The sequence below is a fragment of the Nothoprocta perdicaria genome, unplaced genomic scaffold, assembly GCF_003342845.1.
Source record: "Nothoprocta perdicaria isolate Ctin4 unplaced genomic scaffold, notPer1 scaffold_58, whole genome shotgun sequence".
NCBI lineage: Eukaryota > Metazoa > Chordata > Aves > Tinamiformes > Tinamidae > Nothoprocta > Nothoprocta perdicaria.
Genome location: NW_020455843.1, coordinates 4,027,332 through 4,039,516, shown reverse-complemented (window position 1 = coordinate 4,039,516; position 12,185 = coordinate 4,027,332). Strand labels below are relative to the sequence as shown.

Here is a 12,185-nt window from a genome sequence, read left to right as displayed (position 1 = left end):
TGGCAATAAAAGAGGGCTGGAAAACAGCCCTGGTGCCGCCTGGATGCAGCCCTGGGCTGGGGGGGGGGGGTGAAAAGGGGGGTTTGGGGAAGGAGAAGTGCCCCGTCCTGTCCCCAGCGCCCACCCAGCCGGCAGGAGGGGCACCCGCAGCCCCACCTGCACCCAACGTGCCCCTGCCCCTTGCTCCCCCCATCCTGCTGCTGTAGCCCCCTGCCCACAGCCCCGGCGCTGCCCCAAGCCGCCCCCCAGCCCTGCTGCCCACCGGGCCCCTCTCGCCCACCCAGCCCCTTCCCCGGCCCCGCGTCCCGGCCCCTTCCCTTTCTCCCAACCTGCGCCTCTCCCTGCGCTGCCCTCCAGCCCCGAGGCCAAGGTGAGGGCCGGGCCGGCCGCTACTTACAGTCAACACGGGCGGCCGGGGGGGCGGGCGCGGAACCGGCCGGGACCGGGAGCCGCGGGCCGGGCCGGGCCGGGCCGGGGGCCGGTTCCAGAGGCCGGTACAAAAGGCCGGCGACGGCGACGGGCGGGCCGGGCCATGGCGGCGACGGGGCGGGTGACAACGGCGGCGAGCGGCGGGCCGGGGCTCCGCGACCACCTGCCCCACGTGCACGCGGCCACGCGCCGCTACGGCCACAGCGCCCGGCTCAGTGAGTGCGGGGCCGCGGGGCCGCGGGGGCGCGGGGCTGCAGCCCCCCGGCGGGGACAGCGGGGACTGTCCCCAGCCCGGTCCCATCCAGGGTGGCTGCAGCCCAGGTGGGGATGGGGACAGTGGGGGCTGCATGGGAGCTGGTCCCCACTCTGCGGTGTTTGAGGCTGGGGTCCCCGGTGCAGGTGCATGGGGCTGTATGTCCCATGGGGGTGGTGGGGGGTGATGCTGGGGGTCTCAGGGACTGGACCTTCTGGAGGGGACATCCCGCCAATCTCGCGGGCTCTGTGCAGAGCGTGGCCTTGGGAATGGGCTGAGCGGGGTCTCTGAGACAGAAAGCAGCCCCCAACTCCTTGCAGAGGTATTTGCTGGACACACATCCCGTTCCACAGCAGGGACACGCGGGTGCTGTGGGACAAGGGACCCTGTGAGTAGTGGCACATGTGACAGTGCTTGGTGACAAGCGGGCAGCCGTGTGTCTCACCCTGCCGGTCCCTGCGGCCACGCGTGCGGCCGGCACCCTTCTGGGAGCGTGCTGGTCCCCGGCACCCTTCTGGGAGCAGCCCGTGCTGCGTCCCGGCGCCGCAGCGCCAAGGACACGGGGCAGCGTGTCACCGTCACCGCAAGGTCAGGGACCTCGGCCTCAGCCCCGCGCGGGCGGCTCCGGGCAGGCAGGGCCGCGCGGAGCCGGCTGCGCCCGGGCTGCTGCCGCCTGCCCTTGTTTGCTGTCAACACGCGGAGCGGGAGCAGCCCTGGGAAGGGCGCGCGTTGCAAAGAGGAAGCTGCACAGGCAGCCGGGAGGAGGAGGAGGGGCAGGGATGAAGGCACTGCAGGCTGGGCTGTGCTTTGGGGCTCCGGCTGCAGCCACCTCCGTGCCCCCCAGCTCCCAGGCAGCCCCTTTGCAAATCCTGCAGGAAGCTGCTGTGGCCACACTGGCTTTTCAAGGGAAAAATGCTCATCTCCAGGCCACTTCCTCTCTGTCCTCACCTCTGCCCTGTCCCTTGCCTGGCGTTTAGAGAGGAAGCTGGATTTTACCCCAGCTCGGTGGATTTCAGGCACTTGGTGCTGTGCTGGGATATGTGCAGGGAGCTTGTCTGGAGCAGTGCATGCATGCAGGAGCATTACACTCACGCCAGGAGCATGGCTGGGGCATTGCATACATGCCGGGAGGATGTCCATGGCATTCCACATGTACTGGGAGTGTGTCTGCGGTCATGCACAAGTGCTGGGAGCATGTCCAGGGCAATGTAGGTGCACTGGGAGCATGCTCGGAGCATTGCAACTGTGCTGGGAGCATGTCTGGGGCATTGCACGCAGGGCATTGGTGGCCAGGGCATTGCATGCGTGCTGGAATCATGTCCAGAGCATTGCATGTGTACTGGGATTGGACCTGAGGGATTGCATGTGTGCCGGGAGCATGGCCAGAGCGTTGCACACTTGGCAGGAGCATGTCTGGAGCATTGCACATGTGTCAGGAGCATGTCCGGAGCATTGCACGCCTGCCAGGAGCATGTCTGGAGCATTGCACATGTGCCAGGAGCACCCCTGGGCTCCCGGGGCACTGCCCACGTCCCCTCGCCCCATGCAGCACCGCACATGGCAGGCAGCTCGAGGCCCAGGAGAGGTGTCCGGTGGCCGCTGCCTGGCCTGGCCGCGTGGCTAATGTATGGAAGTGGGTCAGGAGGCTCCCGCCGCATCCCTGCACGGCTGTGGGCCGGGGGCGCCGCGGGCCGGAGCGGGGCCGGGGCCGCCCGCGCTGCTCCGCTCCGCTCCGCTCGGCTGGCGCCGGCTCTCCTGAGAGGCGGCCGAGGTATTAGCAGCTGCTCCCGAGCGCCGTGAATCCATTAGCACGAGCGGGTGGCAGAAGCACTTATCACCTCCTGGCCTTTGGCTTGACCCATCTTTAGACTTCTTTTTCTTTTCTTTTTTAAAGGATAATAAAGGCAGCAAACAATGCTGCCCGTGGCACGCGGCCCCCACGCTGAGCCCCGCGACACCAGGTCCCCTCGTGTCATGTCCCTCTTGCAGCCAGGGCCCCTGGGCTTCGTGCAGCTGCGAAGGGGCTGAGCGGGTGACACCGTCCCTGTCATGCCTGTGGCACAGAGCTGCTGCCCCGTGTGCATCGACTGGGTCAGTATCGGCAGGACGGAGCGGCTTCAGCATCCTTGCTCCAAGAAACAGCAGCAACTTGCACGGAGCTTAAGGCACGGGAAGCCAAGAGCCTCCTGCCCACGGCAGGGGCTGCCGCTCCGGGGCTGCATCCCGAAGCCTCCGGGAGACCGGAGCCCAGCCGCACCGCCTCCGCCCGGCTCCACATTCCCCTTTTTTCCATAGGAACCCCCGGCCCAGCCAGTGCCTGCAGGAGCCACTCGCGGGGCCGGGCTCCGGCGCTGCCTCCCAGCCCCGCTTTGTCACAAGCGCCACAGCGAGGCCGGCATCTATTTTTTTTTTCCCCTTTTTTTCCCCGTTTCCCCCCCTGCCTCGCCGGCGCTCGGCGGCGCGGCCGGCTTCACGCTTGGCTGCGGCTGCCTTTCTTTGCGCGCCTCACATGACCGTGCAGGTGTGTCTGGGAACCCGCGGGCGCGGGCCCTAATTAGTGGCATAGCGCGCGGCGCCCCGCCGCGCCTTTCACGGCCCCCGGCGGCCCCGGGCGTTTGACAGCGCGGCACAAACTGCCACATGGCGCAACGGGCAGGTTGGGGCAGGGGGGACCCGCTGCCGCTTAGGGACTGTGGGAAAAGTTTGAGCCAAGCGCCCGGCCCCGGCGGCTCTGCCCGGAGCGGGACGTGAGGGACTGCTCCGGGCTGCTCCTGCCGGCTTCTCCGTCCCTGTCTCCATCATCATCGTCATCGTCATGGCCAGCTCCACTGCTCCGGTCCCACCACAGGTCCCTGGAGTGGTGGGATCTGCAGTTTGCTCTGGACCACTCAGTTATAAGAGGTGCCTTCTCCCTTGGTGCCACCAGGAGCTGGTGCCAGGGACCACCAGGAGCAGTGTCACCTGGGGGCAACGGGACAGCCCTCGGTGCTGGCTTTGCTTGCTCAGCCCCGGCTCGTCCGAGACCTTCTCCCAAATGGGGTCAGTCCTCTGGGTGCTGTGAGCTTGGTCCTGGGTGCTGGCTCCTCCACGGCTTCTTCCTTGCAAACCAAGACCAGAGGTTTCTTTTAATTTGGGGCCTTTCTGCCCCCACTAGCTGCTGTCTGCACCCATGGGGCGCTGGGGTGCTGGGTGCCCACTTTGGGGTGCAGGAGGAGAGCATGGGGCAGCCACCAGGACAGGGACCAGGAGGGGTTTGGGATGCACCCACCCTGCAACTGCCGGGCTTGGAAAAAAGTATCTCCTGGGCTGACATGTCCTTCCTGAGGTCATCCTGGGATGTCCCCCTGCTGCTGTCCATCCATCCGTCCATCCCTCCATCCCTGCATCCCTCCATCCCTGTGTCCGTCTGTGCATGCCCCCGTGGGCGGCAGGAGCCGGGCTCTTTGCAGCAGAGCCCTAGGAGCCTCGGGGCCGGAGGAGCGGCCGGCCTGGCCGGGAAGGGGGCAGAGGATGGGTGGAAACAATTAGTGCCGCGGTGTCGCTGGGTCGCGGCGCCTTTGTCATCGCGGCCAATTTCCTTGGCCCGCGGCCCCCCCTCGGGGCGCTCCTCGGTGGCGGGAGTTAATAGTGCGTGAGCGCCGGGGCTAATGGAGATTGCAAGTGACAGGAGCTGTGAATTTGGGGACGGGGGGGTGCAAAAGGGCAGCTTGAAAGGCTTCGCTCCCGTCTGCGCCGCGCGGGCTCCGCGCGCCGCGCGCCCCCCCGGACGGGCTCCGCGCGCCCCTCCGCCCGGCCCACCCACCCCGACACCTTCTGCAGCGCCCTAATTATCCGCATTAGGGTTTTCCGGTGGCCGGGGCTGGCCCCACTGCTGCCCCCGCCGCTGCCCTGCCCTCTCCGCCTCCTCCAGCGCGTTCCCTTCCTCTCGGCATTCCCTAGGAAGCAGCGAGGGTTTCAGCATCGCGTGTGCCTGCGGTCCCACGTGTCCCTGTCCCCTTGGGCTGTGGGGCAGTGGGGCTTGGTGTGGCCCCTGGGCACCCTCCTGCTCTCGATGGTCCTGATGGCTGGTGGGGACCCGCGGGTGGAGGCGAGCGAGGCCAGAACCCCGTGTCTGCAGCCCTTGGCTTCAGCTTCTGCCCCAGTCCTGGGGACGGTTCCTCTGTCCTGGTGTCCCCCTGGGGACGTTTCTCCCGGTCAACCCATCCTCTCTGGCTGGACAACTGCTGCTTTGGCACCATCACCCACATCTCCCAGTTGGGGATGATGGGGAGGAAGGACACGGTGCGCCAAGGTCTCCTGCAGGCACCGGAGCTGGCGCTGAGGCTCCGGGTAGGGGCAACTCCATGGCCTCAGTGTCCCTGGGGACAAGGGGGACAAAGGCACGTCCCCCATGGGTGGCTTCCCAACAGCAGTGGCCAGGAAGGAAGAGGAGGGAGCGAAGACAAGAGCTCAACAAAACCCTCCTGGAGGAGGGCGGGCGGATGCTGGCTGGGAAGCGGGAAGGGGAGGCGGGATGGTCACTTTGGGAAGAAAGGGCACAAAGGCGGCCGGACTGGTGGCCCAGCAGAGGCAGCCCCGGCCATGGGGCCGGTGGGACGGGCACTGGGACCACCCATGGCCGTGGCCGCTGCCGGGAGGCCCCGCTCGCCAGCTGGCCGGGCCTCTCCGATCCTATTAGGATCATGGGGAAATCAGAGGGGCCGGAGCGAGCAGCAAGGGCCGGGGGGGGCGCAGGGTCAGCGGCGGCGGCCCCGCCGGGGCAGGCGTTACGGCGCTTGGCACGTCGCGGCGATGATCAAGGGGCCGCGCGGCTCCTCGCTGACCCCGGCGCCCCGCCACCTTCCCCTGCTCATTTGGACTCGCGCACCTGCTGCTTCCCATTTGTTTGCCCCGCGCTTCCCTTCCCAGGTGGCTTCCCCGCCCGGGCTCCATCCCTGGCTGCATCGGCATCCTTTGGGAACCTCGTTTGCCACCAAAAGCAGAGCCACCGGGCGGGCAGGTCCTGTCCCATGGGAGGTGGCCCCTACACCCAGCACCCCAGCACCCTCCTCTAGGGCTCCTCATGGGCGTCCTGCCCCTCCGATGGGGCCATGGAGCAGCATCCCCATGGCAGCTGCAGCTGGGGATCCCGTTGGTGACCCCCTTCCCCGGGTCGGAGAGGAGCCTGGCACGACCCCGTTTGCCCGGTGCCCGCGGTGGCTCTGAGCTGCCTTTGCCCAGGCCGGGACCTGCCCGGGGCCGGGCGGATGCAGGATCTGAGGCAGGTCCCCACGCTCTCCTGGATGCTTTTCCAGCAGGATGGACCCGTCTCGCTGTCCCAGCACCAACCCTGCACTGGGCCGCGTTCACCCCTTCACTTGCCCTGGCTTTTGCTGTCTGCATGTCCCCAGAGGGACATCTTTTAGGGACAAGGGGTGGCCGAGGAGAAGCCCTTCAGTGCATCCCATGCAAGCAGCTGTGGATCATTTTCTCTTGGCATTTCCGCCCTATTTGAAAGCTAAGAGGGGCTGGGGCGGGCAGCGGTGCTGGGGACGTGGTGCGGGTGGCCCGGGCGCTCAGCCTGCTCACACTGTCCCCTGTCCCCCTGCAGCCTACAGGACCGTGTGCGGCGTCAACGGGCCCCTCGTGGTGCTGGACAACGTCAAGGTGAGGGTGGTGGGCTGGGCAAGGGCAGCGTGGCCTGTCCCCATCCCCGTCCCCTCGCGGGGTGCCGAGCTCCCTCCTCCGGACAGAGGCTGCAGCGGGGCCTCTTCCCAGCGGAGCCTCGGAGCGGAGCGGCTGCACGGGACAGTGCACACGGGAATGTGCCGCTGTGTGTCTGCGTGGGCACGTGCAGCTCAGCGTGTGCCGGCATGCACGTGTGTGCGAGAGCATGCAGGAACACCGGAGCATGCATGCGCGTGGAAATGCACATGCATACATGCATGAACATGTGTGGAAGTGTGTGTGCATACATGCATGTACATGCGTGTGAGCATACATGCATGTACATGTGCGGCTGTGTGTGTGCATACGTGCAAGCATGTGTGTAGAAGTGTATGTGTGAATATGTGCATGCATGTGTGGACATGTGCACATGCGTGCACCTGGATGGAGCTGTATGCATGCATGTGCATTGAACTATGTGTGCATGCACACATGTGTGTGCATGGCTGCACTGTGCATACTTGCACACACGTGCACGTGTGTTTGGGCACCTTGGCCACGGTGGTGGCTTTTTGCAAGTGCCTTTGCGGTGGAGCTGCTGTGCGGTGAGTAACCCCTGCCCTGTCCCCGTCCCTGTCCCTGTCCCTGTCCCTGTCCCTGTCCCTGTCCCTGTCCCAACCACCTGGCCAAGGAAGCGGGTCCCACAGGGTGCCGGGCTGCTCGGGACACCCACAGTCCACATTGTCCCTGTGACGCTGTGACCTGCCCGGCCGCAGGCGCTGACCCCTGCGGCTGCCCCAATCCGGCTCCTCTGCGTTTGCACAGAGCGGGAGAACGATTTTCCTGGGAAAGCAGGAAAGGCCCTTGGCACTTTGGGAAGTGACCTCTAGCGGACACGGCCAGCTCAGGCTTTTGGGCCCGTTGTTCCTGGTGCTTCCCGCATCCCAGGAGCAGAGTGTGCTTGGCGGGAGGAGAGGGGCCGGGGGTGGCCGGCATGGGTGTGACATCCCTGGATAGGCAGGAACGTGCGTCCTGTGCCGGGATGGAGCAGGGTGAGGATGCTGCACGGGAGCAGGGTGCGGGGCACCCACAGGAACCAGCTGCTCCGCCATGGCCCGAGGTCCCGAAGCAGGATGTGTCCCCGCTCCTCCAGCGCCCTCCTCGGTCCCTCCAGCCGTGGGGACACGAGGGGACGATGCCGGGTGCCGTGTCCCACACGGCACCCACGTCAGCGCCGCGCTCCTGCCCCCCGTTGCAGTTCGCCCAGTACGCCGAGATCGTGAACTTCACGCTGCCCGACGGCAGCGGCCGCAGCGGGCAGGTGCTGGAGGTGCTGGGCTCCAAGGCCATCGTGCAGGTGCGCGGGGATGGACACGGGTACGGGGTGCGCGCGGGCACGGGGACGGGGTGCGCGCGGCCGCGGTGCAGCCCCCGCGGTGCAGCCCCTGCGCACGTCCCGCTTAATCCTATTAGCGCCGGCGCGAAAGGCCAAGCGCTCGGGCTGCCCCGGGGCTCCGCGCGGCTCCGCGGGTCACTTAGCGCCGCTCTCGCCGCAATGGAGCTGCCGCCGCGGGAGGGGGACGCTGGTCTCTGCGGCCCCACAAAGGTGCCGCTCGCGTCCGCAGGTCTTCGAGGGCACGTCGGGCATCGATGCCAAGCAGACCACCTGTGAGTTTACCGGCGACATCCTCCGGACACCCGTGTCCGAAGACATGCTCGGTAAGCTCCCCGCCAGGCTGAGAACGGACGCAGCTTGGCGCATGGCAATGCACTGGTGCGGTGCTCTGCAGGGGCCACGGGCACTGATCCCGCCTGTGCTTGGGGACCTGGGGTCACCCTCCCCTCCCTGCGCCATGAGCTGGGGCGAGCGGCAGCTTGCGGGAACGCGCTGCGCTTGGCGAGCGCGGTGCCTCCTGGTGCCAGCGATGGCCGGGGCATCGAGAGCACGTCGGGCACCTGGGTGCTCCTGGGGTGGCACCTGCACTCGCTCTGCGCTGGCACCGTCGTGGTTACAGGTTCCCAGGGCCACATGGTGGGGCAGGATCTCTTTTTGGCACTGAGTGGTCCTCAGTGATGCCCACTATGGTGCCCACTCATCTGCCCCACAGTGATACCCAGGGTGGCACCCAGTGATGCCCAGTGTGGTACTCAGTGACAGTTTGGTACCCAGTACAACACCTGCTCATCTGCCCCTGGTGGTGCCCAGTGCAGCACCCAGTGCTGCAGGGCACCCGCACGAGGCAGGACACCCCATGGCACCCTTGGGTGCTCGCTGTGCTGAGGCTTGGTCCCCTCGAGAGCCCCGTGGGCGCTGCAGGAGCTCGGGTGCCGGGGGGATGCCCGGAGCTGGCAGGCCTGGTCGTGCCCGCGGTGCCGGCGGGCACCGGTGCAGAGCTGCGCCCCGCTTTGCAGGCCGGGTGTTCAACGGCTCGGCGAAGCCCATCGACAGCGGCCCTGCCGTGATGGCCGAGGACTTCCTGGACATCAACGGTGAGGCCGGGCGGCGGGACGGGCCCCGGGCACCCCGTTCCCGTGGGTCTGGGGCCACTCGGCACCCGTCTGCCATTGCAGGGCAGCCCATCAACCCACACGGGCGCATCTACCCTGAGGAGATGATCCAGACGGGCATCTCGCCCATCGACGTGATGAACAGTATCGCCCGCGGCCAGAAGATCCCCATCTTCTCGGCCGCCGGCCTCCCGCACAACGAGGTGGGCGTCCGGCCGGCCCCGCGCCGGGCTCCTCGTCCCCGCCGGGCCCGTCCGCACGTCCTCGCCCGTCCCGCTGCAGATCGCCGCCCAGATCTGCCGCCAGGCCGGCCTCGTCAAGAAGTCCAAGGACGTCATGGACTACCACGAGGACAACTTCGCCATTGTCTTTGCCGCCATGGGGGTGAGCGGCGCGCTGTGCCGTGCCGTGCCGTGCCGTGCCAGGGGAGCGCGCGGCTGCCCGCGGCGCCGGGCGCTCAGCACCCCGCGGCTCCGCTCGCGCGCAGGTGAACATGGAGACCGCCCGCTTCTTCAAGGCTGACTTCGAGGAGAACGGCTCCATGGAGAACGTGTGCCTCTTCCTGAACCTGGCCAACGACCCCACGTGAGCGAGCCCGGCCTCCTCCGCCACCCCCTTTGCCTTGTCCCCGGGGATGCAGCTGGCTGTGCACGTGTGCGAGTGCATGGCTCTGTGTATGCACATGCATGTGCCCATGCACATATGGGCATGTTTGAGTGTGTGCATGCATGTGTGTGCTCATGCATGCGTGCACATATAGCCTTGCGTGCGGGTGCAAGCATGCCCACATGTGTGTGCATGTTTCCATGAACATGTGTATCTCCATGCACGCATGTGTGCAAGCGTGCCCACATCTGTGTGCACATATCTCCATGAATGTGTGTGTCTCCATGCATGCATGCGTGCAAGCATGCCCACCTGTGTGTGCAAGTTTCCATGAATGTGTGTGTCTCCATGCATGCATGCTTGCAAGCATGCCCACGTGTGCATGCCCACGTTTCCACGCCCGCATGTGTTTCCATGCACATGCATGCCTGCATGCATGTGTGTCTGGTTGCAAGCCCACGTGCCCGCCTGGCCCCGTGTGCCCGCGTGTCCCCACGTGCCAGGGCTGCTGCCCGCGGGCTCGGCGCGCAGCGCGGTGCTTGCGCTGCTGCAGGATTGAGCGCATCATCACGCCACGCCTGGCGCTCACCACGGCCGAGTTCCTGGCGTACCAGTGCGAGAAGCACGTGCTGGTCATCCTCACCGACATGAGCTCGTACGCCGAGGCGCTGCGCGAGGTCGGTGCGGCGGCGGCGGGGCCGGTGCTCGGCGGCACCGCGCACCCCACGCACACGGCCCCGTGCCGCAGGTGTCGGCGGCGCGCGAGGAGGTGCCCGGGCGCCGCGGCTTCCCCGGCTACATGTACACGGACCTGGCCACCATCTACGAGCGGGCCGGGCGCGTGGAGGGCAGGAACGGCTCCATCACGCAGATCCCCATCCTCACCATGCCCAACGACGGTGAGCGCGCGCGGGGCGGCCGGGCTGCTGCGCCCAGCACCTCTGCAGGGTGCATCTTCCCTGCAGGAGCCTTAGGGGCCATTGCCAGCCTTGGGCTTGGTCTCCAGCAAGCCCTGTGTGTCCTCCAAAGGGGCAGCATGTGGGCATGAGGAATGGCTTTGGGGTGACCTCAAGGTGCATGTGTGCATGCGTGTGTGCAAGCGCACGCATGGGTGCATGCCTTGGGACAAGCATGCATACAGGGGTACACGTGTGCGTGCACATGGTGCAGATATTCATATCTGCGTGCATGTATGACTCGTGCACATACGCATGCATGTAGCACACAGGTGCAAGCATGCGTGCACAGAGCTATGCATGTGTGCAATGCACCTATGCATGCATGCGGGATGTGTATACATGCATCTGCATACATGCCACAGAGCCTGTGTGCATGCAAGCACATGGATGCAGCGGCGTGTGCTTGTGTGCACCCCCACATCCATGCGCCTGCTCATGAGACCCCCTCCTGCCCCCCCAGACATCACCCACCCCATCCCCGACCTCACCGGCTTCATCACGGAGGGGCAGATCTACGTGGACCGGCAGCTCCACAACAGACAGGTGGGCCCTGACGCCACCCCCCGTCTCGGCCCAGACCCCGGGGGGGCCCTGCTGAGCCCGCCTGTCCCCGCAGATCTACCCCCCCATCAACGTGCTGCCCTCCCTGTCCCGCCTCATGAAGTCGGCCATCGGCGAGGGCATGACCAGGAAGGACCACGGCGACGTCTCCAACCAGCTGGTGGGCACCGGGGCGGCCGGGGAGGGGACGGCGGCGCCGCGGGGCGCTCACGGCGCTGCCCCGCCGCAGTACGCCTGCTACGCCATCGGCAAGGACGTGCAGGCCATGAAGGCGGTGGTGGGCGAGGAGGCGCTCTCGCCCGACGACCTGCTCTACCTGGAGTTCCTGCACAAGTTCGAGCGGCAGTTCATCGCGCAGGGTGAGCGCGGCGCCCACGTCGGGGCACGCCGGCGCCCGCGGCCACCCCGGCCCACGGCCCCCCCGGCTCCCCGCAGGTCCCTACGAGAAGCGCTCCATCTTCGAGTCGCTCGACCTGGGCTGGCAGCTGCTGCGCATCTTCCCGCGGCAGCTGCTCAAGCGCATCCCGGAGAGCGTCCTGGCCGAGTTCTACCCGCGCGAGCCCCGCGCGCCCGCCGCCGTCGCGCCGCCCGCCGCCGACACCGCGCTCTGAGCCCCGCGGCGGGGACGCGCGCGGCCCCCTGCGCCCCCAGAGCTGCAGCCGAGCACCCTGCGCCCGCCCTGTGCGCCCGCACGGTGCCCGGCCCCTCGTCCCCATGCAATAAAAGTGCCGGGATGGCCAGAAAGGAGCCGCGCTCCCATGCGTCCCCAGGGCTGCGGAGCCTGCGCGCGCCCGCGGCCGGGACCGGGGCAGTTTCACTTCCCTGGGCGGGTGGGAAGCGAGGGCGGCTCTGCGGAGCTGCGGGCAGCGGGTCGGCACCATGGACGGCACTGGGAACGGCGCCGGGGACGGCGCTGGGGACAGCGTTGGGGATGGCGCTGGGGACAGCGCGTGGCTGCTCGCAGGTGAGACCCCCTCACCTGGGCTCCCGGGAGGGCGCAGCGGGGGCGACCGTCACCGTGGCCTCTGGGCGCCGCCGCAGGGCATGGCTGGGGTGTCTGCCCGTGTTGCCCATGGAGAGGGTGCGCGCGGGGTCTGTTCATCCATCGTGCAGGTCTGTCCGTCTGTCCGGTCCCATAGCTGGGCTTTGCTCTGGGCAGCGGAGAGCAGGGATCAAACCTGGGAGCAGGGTGGGGGGGTGTAAATTCCGGAGCACATTCCCCA

At 67.5% G+C, this 12,185-nt stretch overlaps 1 protein-coding gene across 1 annotated transcript; it reads left to right on the top strand.

Annotated features, from left to right (window-relative positions):
* The first annotated feature begins 532 nt into the window (after window positions 1-532).
* ATP6V1B1 (ATPase H+ transporting V1 subunit B1) lies at window positions 533-11,573 on the top strand. Its single transcript, XM_026048865.1, has 14 exons — window positions 533-644; window positions 6,273-6,328; window positions 7,587-7,685; window positions 7,954-8,047; window positions 8,741-8,818; window positions 8,900-9,039; window positions 9,119-9,220; window positions 9,324-9,421; window positions 9,996-10,119; window positions 10,191-10,341; window positions 10,862-10,944; window positions 11,018-11,122; window positions 11,192-11,321; window positions 11,398-11,573. Exons 1-14 carry the CDS (start codon window positions 533-535, stop codon window positions 11,571-11,573), a joined length of 1,548 nt encoding a protein of 515 aa, XP_025904650.1.
* Window positions 11,574-12,185: the final 612 nt, after the last annotated feature.

Coding starts and splice junctions, on each gene's coding strand:
- ATP6V1B1 (XM_026048865.1), top strand. CDS start 533: ATGGCGGCGACGGGGCGGGTGACAACGGCGGCGAGCGGCGGGCCGGGG. Junction 645..6,272: donor CGGCCACAGCGCCCGGCTCA/GTGAGTGCGGGG, acceptor GTCCCCCTGCAG/CCTACAGGACCGTGTGCGGC. Junction 11,322..11,397: donor GCGGCAGTTCATCGCGCAGG/GTGAGCGCGGCG, acceptor GGCTCCCCGCAG/GTCCCTACGAGAAGCGCTCC.